At 54.6% G+C, this 11,036-nt stretch overlaps 1 protein-coding gene across 2 annotated transcripts in view; it reads right to left on the reverse strand.

The window, feature by feature from the left end:
- Nucleotides 1-222: 222 nt before the first annotated feature.
- The window catches only part of POGZ (pogo transposable element derived with ZNF domain), a 129,976-nt gene continuing 119,162 nt past the window's right edge, over nt 223-11,036 (reverse strand). For both annotated transcript variants that reach the window (XM_060256175.1, XM_060256183.1), the window contains exons 16-19: nt 10,972-11,031; nt 6,992-7,104; nt 5,440-5,464; nt 223-3,222 (exon numbers count right to left, since the gene is read on the reverse strand). In XM_060256175.1, coding sequence (XP_060112158.1) covers nt 1,596-3,222; nt 5,440-5,464; nt 6,992-7,104; nt 10,972-11,031 — 1,825 coding nt within the window. In that variant the 3' untranslated portion in view covers nt 223-1,595. The remainder of the gene's footprint in view (nt 3,223-5,439; nt 5,465-6,991; nt 7,105-10,971; nt 11,032-11,036) is intronic.

Consider the following 11,036-nt stretch of genomic DNA (forward strand, 5'->3'; position numbering starts at 1 on the left):
CCATGGCCCATCCAGTCCAACACTCTGTGTCACACAGTGGTCAAAAAAACCCATCAGGAGGTCCATCGGTGGGGCCGGGACACTAGAAGCCCTAGAATGCTGGACTTGATGGGCTGTAGGTCCCCCTCAGCAGGGCTCTCCTGTTCTCACAGGGCAAACTCTTTCTCTGGACACACTTTCTACTGGGCATTCTCACCAGTCTCCGGGAAAAAAACGCATGTGTTTATAAATCCATTTCCCTGCTTTATTAAATGTTCCACATATGTACATTTTAAAGACGAACCATTTACAGGTCGGCCCCCGCCCGATCTCCTGCTGCCCGTAAGTCACTGGGGGAGGGGAAAGGGAGGTTCTCGAAAACCTCAACAGAAAGAGGGTGCAAGGCGGTTGGGGGTGGGGGGGGTCCCACTTTTTCGTTATGTCAAAACGCTTTCTTTCTTTTGTTGTTTAGACCGTAATAATACGCGACGATTTTTTTAAAAAAACTCTCACACATGCAAACAGTAGAAAAAAACACATTTTTCCCCCCTCTCTCGTGTGTTTTTCTTTTAAACGCTGGCAGTGGAAAATAAAAACAGAAGTTTCCCTCCCGTTGTGCATGTCGCAGCTGGGTTCGATCGGAGCGGACGGCCTTCGAGGGGAGCGTAGTGTCTTCTGGATGCCGTCCGAGGAAAACAGGCCGCAGTAGCTTAGGGACAGTTTTATAAAGGTTAAGTCAGTGGTCCAGGTATAGAATTCACTCTCAAACTGCCTACCCGGAAGGACTGGCCGAAATGGACTTAAGGCCCACCCCCACCAGGGTAGTACGACTTTGTCAACAGCTCCCGGGAGCAGTTGACCAACGGCTGTTCGACTGCAGAAAGGCAAACTACCATGTCAACCGTCCGGAAGTCCAAATAACTTTTCATTTTACTGGCTGGCAAAAGAACAGGTGGGATTCACCCTTTCCCTCCCACGGACGACGACGCACACATAGAACTGGCTGCTCTTTTCATTTAAAAATGAACCCACCCCCCTCCAAATTTCTGTGGGCAGTTCTAGAATGGTTCATGTGTTAAAGTAATCATAGGGGGGTGGGGAGGAGGAGGTGGAATTACTGCGCGATCCTACTTCTCTGGGTCCAAGTGTTAAGGGGGGGAAGGGAGGGGAGAGAAACGGTGTTAAGACAAAATAAGACAAGAACGAAAAAGATTTAGAAACACGGATCCATTAAGCTACATACTGGTGTCCCTCGTCTTTTGGAAAAGTCACGTGGATGACGTAGTATAATTAAAAACCTTTTTTTTGCACAATAGAAAAACAAACCGGAAACTATAGTACAAGTGAGGTAAAAGAAAAAATGGCAAAAAAAAAAAAAAAGTTCACCCACAAGATCTCTTCAGAAAATACCAACACAGTGATTTAAGAAACAAAACAAAACAAAAAACCCAGAAAGAAACCCTTGGGAAAGGAACGCCGTCCACGGCTCTTAGTCTGCGTGTTGCCGACGTGGCTCCGGGGCACTCCGATCAGCAGGGAGGCGACCACAGCCTTGTCCAAGGCAAAGGGGGGGGGGACCGAGAGCCCTCCCCCCTCGGGGACTGGGGCTGGGCCCCTTAGATCTCCATCAGCTCCAGCTCAGCGTCCTCGAAGCCATAGAAGGACTCGGTCTCGCTCTCCCCTTCGAAGAGCTGGTGGAGGATCTCGGGGCCAGCCGACTCCTCGCGGCGGGGGGCGCCGTTAGGCCGCCCGTCCTGCTCGTCGTCGTCATCGTCTTGGGGCTCCCGGCCCAGCTTGAGCTGCTCCTCCAGCGAGGCGAGGAGCTCCTCTTGCATGTCGGCGTTGCGGGCCGGGGTGTTGGCTGTGCCGTCGGGGCCGGGCAGCACGCTGGCCACCAGGAAGGACTGCTGGACCAGCTCGGGGCAGTCGGCGATTCCTTCCAGGGCCTCGGCCAGCCAGCAGAGGACCAGCTGGAGGAGGATGGCCGAGTCGCAGGCAGTGTCGGCCATCTCCCTGGCCTGCTCCTTCCATTTCTTTTGCAGAAAGTTCTTCACGGTCCGCTTGATGCACACGTCCAGGGGCTGGAGCTTGGAGCTGCAGCCGGCGGGCACCACGGCCGGCAGTGTGCTGGAGGCGCTCAGCAGGGAGAGCACCTCTTCGGAAAGGTGCGTCCGGTGGCAGTCCAGCACCAGCATCCCCTTGCTGTTCTGGCCCTCGGTGTGCTTCTGCCACACTTTGGAGGCCCACACTTCCATGACCTCGTCGTCGTGGTAGCCGCTCCCCTTGGACTCCAGGAGGATGGTCTCCGGCACGCTGGCGGCCTGCTCCACGCGGCCCCGGTAGCAGACGAGGGTGGGGAGCACGGTCCCGTCGGCCAGGACGGCCAGGATGACGTCGCACCACGGCTCGCCCGTCCCCACCGTCTGCAGGGCGTTCTCCTTGCGGTCGTCGCTGGACAGCACCTCGGCGTCCAGGAAGAGGGAGATCTCGTCCAGGGCGGCGATCATGGAGAGCGGCAGGTCTTGCGTGTGGATCTGCCGCTGCACGAACTCGACGAAGCTGCCGGCGCTCTCCTCGACGTCCTTGGGCAGGGGGTGGCCCACCGCCCGGCGGCTGTGGGTGCTGAGGTTGTGCCGCAGCATGAAGCGCACCGCCCACTCGTAGGAGATCTTGAAGCCCCCCTCCAGGGAGCGCCCGATCTTGGTGGCCTTCTGGAAGAGGGTCTCCTCGTTGACCGGCAGCTGCTGCTCGCGTTGCGTCAGGACCCACTCCGCCAGCTTCTCCTCCGCCTCTAGGCTCAGGTACTTGCCCTCGGACAGGGCGGCCACGTTCTCCTCCTGGAAGGCCTGGAAGCGCCGCAGCCAGCGCCGGATCCGCCTGGCGGGGTTCTTGAAGTGCTCGGCCGCCTGCTCCGCATTGCAGCACAGGGCAAAGAGCACCACCCGGAGCTTCTTGACCGACAGCTGCTCCTTCTTGCTGACAGGTTCGGGCGGCTCCTTCGCCGGCTGCTCCTCTTCTTCCTCCTCCTCCCGGTCTTCTTCTTCCACGTTCAAGCACTCTTCCTCAGGGGCAGCGGCAGGCTCCTGGATGGGCTCGTGCGCCTCCTGGGGTGCCACCTCGTTCTTCTCCTCTTCCTCCTCCTCCTCCTCAGGCAGAGGCGATTCTGTGTTCACAGTAGCGACTTGGCTCGGGGGCTGAGCGGTGGCTGGAGCTTCCGTGCCTCCGTCGAAAGGCTGGCTGTTCCTTTGAGGAAAGGAGAAAAGAGATCAGATTCCTCCGAGCGACAAGCAGAGTGCCTTCAAGGATCTGTCCCGGGGCCCTGTTTCGCTCAACATCTTTATCAATAGGGTGTGTAGAGTCTTTCGGGATCAAGTGCCGTGTTCTACTGGAGAAAGTTTTCCTTCCAGACGTTTCGTTCTCAGCTGCGGAGAACATCCTCAGTGGCGTTGCAGCCGGAGCAGGCGCTCTGACCTTCTTGGCTGCTGTGCATTGAGTGGGGCCAGGGCTGCTGGAGAGCTGCTATTTCTAGGCTGGAGGGGGTGTGATGAAAGGGCAATAGGTTTGTGGATGTGCCCATTGTTTGGTGGGGCTTCCTGGAAGGCTAGTGATAAGGAAACTGGCTGTTGAATGTGACCATTGTTCTGTGTTAATTGCTGGGACGGGTGGAAGGGGTTTGAAGATAAGGAAGATGGTTGTTGACTGTGCTGATTGTTCTGTGGCATTTGCTGGTTGTTCTGAGACTTTCTGCAATTTATAGTCTGTAGGGTGTTTTGCAGAGCTGGGTACCAAGATTGGTGGATGAAAATGCCTTCTTCCTTTCTGTTAAAATTGTGCTGGTGTTTGTAAATCTCAATAGCTTCTCTGTTCAGGCGTGAGACCGTAGAAAGGACTTCAGTTCTTTCAAAGTGGATGACGTGGTCTCCTTCTTGAAGTGCATGTTCAGCTACAGCTGATTTTTCTGGCTGAAACAAGCGACAGTGTCTCTTGTGTTCGGTGAGACGGGTGTTGATACTGCGTTGGGTAGTGCCTTATCTTCAAACCCCTTCCAACCCTCCCAGCAATTAACACAGAACAATGGTCACATTCAACAGCCAGTTTCCTTATCACTACCCTTCCAGGAAGCCCCACCAAACAATGGGCACATCCACAAACCAATTGCCCTTTCATCACACCCCCTCCAGCCTAGAAATAGCAGCTCTCCAGCAGCCCTGGCCCCACTCAATGCACAGCAGCCAAGAAGGTCTGAGCGCCTGCTCCGGCTGCAACGCCACTGAGGATGTTCTCCGCAGCTGAGAACGAAACGTCTGGAAGGAAAACTTTCTCCAGTAGAACACGGCACTTGATCCCGGAAGACTCTACAAACCCTAATGATGTTACCAGCCGTGAAAACCTGAAATCTTTGATATCTTTATCAATGATTTGGATGAAGGAACAGAGGGGAACGCTCATTACATTTGCAGGAGGTTCTAATTTAGGAGGGGTTGCAAACAGCAGGAGACAGAAAGAGGATACAGGACGATGTGGAAAACTGAGCTAGAACAAATCAAATCCATTCCAACTGGGATAAATCCCAAGTCGTGCATTTAGGGAGGGGAAATCTAATGCATAATTCACTAGGATGGGGGAGACTTGTCTTGGCAGTAGTATGTGTGAAAAGGATCTAGGGGCCTTGGTGGACTGTACGCTGAGCATGAGTCGGAAACGGGAAAAGGCAAATTCAATTTTGAACAGGATTATAGTGTTGAGATCACATGAAGCGATGGTGTCACTCTGCTCTGGTTAGACCTCACCTGGAGTCTTGTGTTCAGTTCTGGGCACCACCATTTAAGAAGGATCTAGACAAGCTAAAACGGGTCCAGAGGAGGGTGACGAAGATGGTGAGGGGTCTGGAGACCAAGTCCTATGAGGAAAGGCTGAAGGAGCTGGGCATGTTTAGCCTGGAGGGGAGGCGGCTGAGATATGATCACCATCTTCAAGTGATTGAGAGGATGGTCAGGATTGTTTTCTGGGGCCCTAGAAGGTCAGACCGGAACCAGTGGGTTGAAATTAAATCAAAGGAGTTTTTGGCTAAGCATTAGGAAGAGCTTCCTGATGGTTAGAGCGGTGCCTCAGTGGAACAGGCTTTCCCAAGAGGTGGGGGGCTCTCCTTCCTTGGAGGGTTTGAAACAGAGGCTAGATGGCCATCTGACAGCAATGAGGATCCTGTGAATTTAGGGGGAGGTGTTTGTGAGTTTCCTGCATTGTGCAGGGGGTTGGACTAGATGACCCTGGAGGTCCCTTCCAACTCTAGGATTCTATTATTTCTCTTTTGTGAGAGAGAGAGAGAGAGAGAGAGAGAGAGAGAGAGAGAGAGGAGAGAAAGAAAGAGAGACAGACAGACCGAGAGAGAGAGAGATTCTGCCTATGGGATGGGTGGAAGAGCAGCAAAATCTGACCAATGAGCAACTACGAAGGATTTACCTTGGAAGTGAAGTCCAGGTCGAACCTGTTTAAAAGAGACAGAGAGAACGAGATGTTAGGATTGCTACAGAAAACAAAAGGTCAGTTTATACCGGGCTTCCATTGCACGTGAAGAAACCAGATCATCTGCGATATGAGGAAAGGCTTGAGACCCTAGGACTTTTCGGTTTTAAAAAAAGACTTAAGAAGAGACACAACAGAGGTTTATGAAACGATGCATGAGGTGGGGGGTGTGGACAAACAGAAATTTTTTCTCCCTCTCTCCAAATTCTAGAACGGGAGGCCTCCAGGGAAGCTGATGGGCAGGAGGTTCAGGACAAACAAAAGGAAATACAGCTCTACACAGAGATTGATTAAAATGTGGAATTTGCTGCCAGAGGATGTTCTGATGGCTGCAGGAATAAGCAGCTTTAAGGGGATTAGACAGAGTCATGGAGGAGAGGTCTATTCAATGGCTACCCAGTCATGGTGATGAAAGGGAGTCTCCACATTCAGAGGAAGTCAACCTCTGAATCTCAGAGTCAGGTGGCAACATCAGAGGAAGGGCCTTGGCCTCTCTGCCTTGTTGTTGGCCCTCCAGAGGAACTGGTTGGCCACTGTGTGAGACAGGAGGCTGGACTGGATGGACCCTCCCTCTGACCCAGCAGGGCTCTTCTGAGGTTCTTCTCAGGGGAAGGCCTCGGCCTCTCTGCCCTGTTACTGGCTCTCCAGAGGAACTGGTTGGCCACTGTGTGAGACAGGAGGCTGGACTAGATGGACCCTCACTGGTCTGACCCAGCAGGGCTCTTCTGAGGTTCTTCTCAAGGGAAGGCCTCAGCCTCTCTGCCCTGCTACTGGCTCTCCAGAGGAACTGGTTGGCGACTGTGTGAGACAGGAGGCTGGACTAGATGGACCCTCACTGGTCTGACCCTGCAGGGCTCCTCTGAGATTCTTCTCAGAGGAAGGCCTCAGCCTCTCTGCCCTGTTGCTGGCCCTCCAGGGGAACTGGGTGGCCCCTGTGTGAGACAGGAGGCTGGACAAGATAGACCTCACTGGTCTGACCCAGCAGAACTCTTCTGAAGTTCTTCTCAGGGGAAGGCCTCGGCCTCTCTGCCCTGTTGTTGGCCCTCCAGAGGGACTGGCTGGCCACTGTGTGAGACAGGAGGCTGGACTAGATGGACCCTCCCTGGTCTGACCCAGCAGGGCTCTTCTGAGGTTCTTCTCAGCGGAAGGCCTCGGCCTCTCTGCCCTGTTGTTGGCCCTCCAGAGGAACTGGTTGGCCAATGTGTGACGCAGAGCGCTGGACCGGATGGACCACTGGTCTGGCTCAGCAGGGCTCTTCTTGCGTCCTTGTGACCTAGTGAGGGGGAGGTCTAAGATGGGAGCCAAGAAGGGCCACAAACCATGCCAGAAGTAACAGGAAGTCTTCTTTCTCTTTTCTTCCTCCCTGCCTCCTGAGGAAGGTGAAGGACGAGGAGAAGGGGATAATTTTCCGCTTGCTTGTACCAGGTGCCAGGGAAGACGCGGCAGAGAAAGTTGGGGGGGGGCATCGTTGTCCCCTCCGAGCCCTTACCTCGTACGACGACGTTGCTGAACTCGTGCGTGGGGTTGAAGACCAGGTGCTTGGCCATGGCGTCGCCTTCTGATGTCGCGAAGAGGCAGGCGGAGCAGGCCAGCCGCACCCCACTAGGAGGGGAGACAAAAGAGGGGCCCGTTTGAGAGAGCTGCGGGGCTCAGAGCCACGACACACAGCTGTCTCCAAACCCCTCCCCGCTGCAGATGACCCACCCACACTGACCACACGTCTGGCCGCAGCTGCCGCAGGGCCGAGCCTCTCGCACTGGGAAGCACTTTTGTGATACTTGGGGCGCTCGGCAGAAATCTGAGGAGTCATTTCAAATATCTTGCCGACCTTCGAGGCGCTGCTGGTTACCGTGCGTTTTTAAAGAGGCCAGGTATATGCCTGGTGCTTGGGGAACCCCTCGGAAATTTCGAGTCTGAACCTCAGAACTCCCCCCTCCCCTGGAAGAATCCAAAGCTGTCCTCCTTTAAGGAATTCCTTTTTTGAAAAGAAAGAGAGACAGACAGAAAGAAAGATTCATTTTTGGCACGGTAACGTGGCACACGTCATTAATTCCCTTCCATCCAAATCTCAGCGGGTTATGAGGTCGGTGAGGGCCTTCGCTCTGTGTTGTCTGCAGTTTCGTCCGTCTTCCTTCAGTTCGGAGGCTTATTTATCGCTGGGACCCAGTCTTTGCAATACGTTCACAGGAGGACCAGCAAGGTTAAGAACGTGTCTGTAAGATTTACCAGGAAATCTTACAGACGTGTTCCGAACCTTGTGGGTCTCCTGCTCTTGTCTATTTGAAGTTCTACACGCAAGCTTTGTCGGGACACCACTGACCTTTACATTGCATTGTTTTGTCGTTTAAAATTGACAGTGTCTCTTGGCGGTTTTTTTTATTTACACAGCTGTACATTAAGATCCTATCGCTTCGCTGGTCTCCCATCCGGGGCTTTTTTTTTTTAGCAGGGGCGCACAGGGACGCAGTTCCGGCCGGTGTGGCGTCAGGGTGCGTGGCCTGGCTGGTGTGGCATCAGGGTGTGTGGCCTGGCTGGTGTGGCGTCAGGGGGTGTGGCCTGGCTGGAGTGGCGTCAGGGGGTGTGGCCTGGCTGGTGTGGCGTCAGGGTGTGTGGCCTGGCTGGTGTGGCATCAGGGGGTGTGGCCTGGCTGGTGTGGCGTCAGGGGGTGTGGCCTGGCTGGTGTGGCGTCAGGGGGTGTGGCCTGGCTGGAGTGGCGTCAGGGGTTGTGGCCTGGCTGGTGTGGCGTCAGGGGGTGTGGCCTGGCTGGTGTGGCATCAGGGGGTGTGGCCTGGCTGGTGTGGCGTCAGGGGGTGTGGCCTGGCTGGAGTGGCGTCAGGGTGTGTGGCCTGGCTGGTGTGGCGTCAGGGTGTGTGGCCTGGCTGGTGTGGCGTCAGGGGGTTGTGGCCTGGCTGGTGTGGCGTCAGGGGGTTGTGGCCTGGCTGGTGTGGCGTCAGGGGGTGTGGCCTGGCTGGTGTGGCATCAGGGGGTGTGGCCTGGCTGGTGTGGCATCAGGGGGTGTGGCCTGGCTGGAGTGGTGTCAGGGGGTGTGGCCTGGCTGGTGTGGCGTCAGGGGGTGTGGCCTGGCTGGTGTGGCTTCAGGTGTGGCCTGGCTGGTGTGGCGTCAGGGGGTGTGGCCTGGCTGGTGTGGCGTCAGGGGGTGTGGCCTGGCTGGTGTGGCGTCAGGGGGCGTGGCCTGACATGCAAATGAACTGCTGGGATTTTTCTACAAAAGAAAACCCTGCTCCCTTCTGAGAACTAACCAGGGCTGAGCCTTCTGAGCTCCTGAGATCTGATGAGACCGGCCGTCCAGGTCAGGTCTAGAGAAGGACAGAGGGGCTTGGCCCTCGCCTGCCTCTGCGCAGCAACCCTGGACTTCCTGGGTGGTCTCCCATCCAAGTGCTAACGAGGGCCGACCCTGCTTAGCTTCGGAGATCTGACGGGATCGGGCTCCCCGGATCAAGGCGTTCTCTTCGCTCCAATCCCGCAATTCAAAGGGTTACCTGGGGGCGGAGGGGTACCCACAAGTAGCCCCAAACCGCTCTGTGGGTAGTTGGGATCCGCAAAACAGTTTTATGACCTTGGGCTGGATGAGAGTAAAAAAAAAATCCCCAAAGAGGTGAAGGAAAGCCTTGGAAAGAAAAAGATGGTGGCAAGGAGATCCCTCTCAGATCCCTTTAGCTAACAGCAGGACTGGCAGCAAGAGAGTAAAAGTGACACCATGCGCAAATTAGACCTGTGGAGTTCAATCCAAGTCCTTCCTTCCTTCCTTCCTTCCTTCCTTCCTTCCTTCCTTCCTTCCTTCCTTCCTTCCTTCCTGTCTTTGTGTCATGCTGGAGCACGACGACTTAGCAATGGTGATCCATGCTATGGTCACCTCAAGAATAGATCACTGTAATGCTCTCTACATGGGGCTACCCTTGACGCTGACTCGGAAACTACAGCTAGTGCAGAACGCTGCGGCACGGCTGTTAATGAGGCTCCCTCGATGGGAGCGCATTCGGCCAGTGCTGAAAGAGCTGCGCTGGCTACCTATTGTGTTCCGAGTCCGTTTCAAGGCGTTGGTATTGACCTTTAAAGCCCTTTATGGTCAGGGACCTGTTTATCTGTGGGACCGCCTTTCCCCATCTATCCCCCAGAGGGCACTGCGTTCAGGGACAAAAAATCTGCTGTCCACCCCTGGACCAAAGGAGGCACCCGCCAGAGGTTGACAAGCTAATGCATGGGATGGAGAAAGTAGAGAAAGGACTTTTCTCCCTTTCTCAAAGGAGGCCAAGGTTGCGTTTGACACTAGCCAGGGCCTTCTCGGTGGCAGCACCAGAGTTCTGGAATGCTCCCCCGGAGGCCATAAGGGCCCTGCGGGACTACATTCCGCAGGGCCTGTAAGACCGAATTGTTTCGACAGGCCTTCGATGATTAAACTGAGAGAGAGCTGCCACCTGACACCAGCTAGAGTTCCCGGTGACCAACCGCCTGAAAAGCAGAACCGCCGCCAACATTTCATCGAATGCCCACGAGTTCTTGTATTGTGAGAAAGGGAGAAAAGTCCTTTCTCTACTTTCTCCATCCCATGCATTAGCTTGTAAACCTCTATCTTGTCACCCCGCAGGCGACGTTTCTCCAAGCTAAAGAGCCCCAAACGTTTTAACCCTTCTTCATAGGGTTAGAATGGATAAAAGGAGGTCCGTCTTCACCCAAAGGGTGATTAACAAGTGGAATTCACTGCCACAGGAGGTGGTGGCGGCTACAAACATAGCCAGCTTCAAGAGGGGATTGGATAAAAATATGGAGCAGAGGTCCATCAGTGGCTATTAGCCAGTGTGTGTGTGTGTGTGTATTTTTTTGGCCACTGTGTGACACAAAGTGTTGGACTGGAGGGGCCATTGGCCTGATCCAACATGGCTTCTCTTCTGTTTTTATGTGACACAAAGTGTTGGACTGGAGGGGCCACTGGCCTGATCCAACAGGGCTTCTCTTATGTTCTTATGTGACACAGAGTGTTGGACTGGATGGGCCACTGGCCTGATCCAACATGGCTTCTCTTATTTTCTTATGTGACACAGAGTGTTGGACTGGAGGGGCCACTGGCCTGATCCAACATGGCTTCTCTTATGTGACACAGAGTGTTGGACTGGAGGGGCCACTGGCCTGATCCAACAGGGCTTCTCTTATGTGACACAGAGTGTTGGACTGGAGGGGCCACTGGCCTGATCCAGCATGGCTTCTCTTATGTGACACAGAGTGTTGGACTGGAGGGGCCACTGGCCTGATCCAACATGGCTTCTCTTATGTTCTTAAACTGACTCATCCCTGCTGTAGCCCCTTCACAGAAACTACAATTCCCAGGGTTCTTTAGGGACCAGAAACAACCACTAAGCCAGTCTGAAGGCATACGACAAAGAAAGAAAGCAAAAGCGCAAGAAGGGCCCTGCCAGGACAGCAGCGATGCGCTTGGGCGGGATCCTGCCTTACCAGGTGGTGTAGTTTTTGAACAAGGCCAAGTACTTCGGACTCTTGCGAGGAACGTGGTTGCTGTT

This window comes from Heteronotia binoei, chromosome 1 (genome assembly GCF_032191835.1).
Source record: "Heteronotia binoei isolate CCM8104 ecotype False Entrance Well chromosome 1, APGP_CSIRO_Hbin_v1, whole genome shotgun sequence".
In the NCBI taxonomy this organism is placed as follows: domain Eukaryota; kingdom Metazoa; phylum Chordata; class Lepidosauria; order Squamata; family Gekkonidae; genus Heteronotia; species Heteronotia binoei.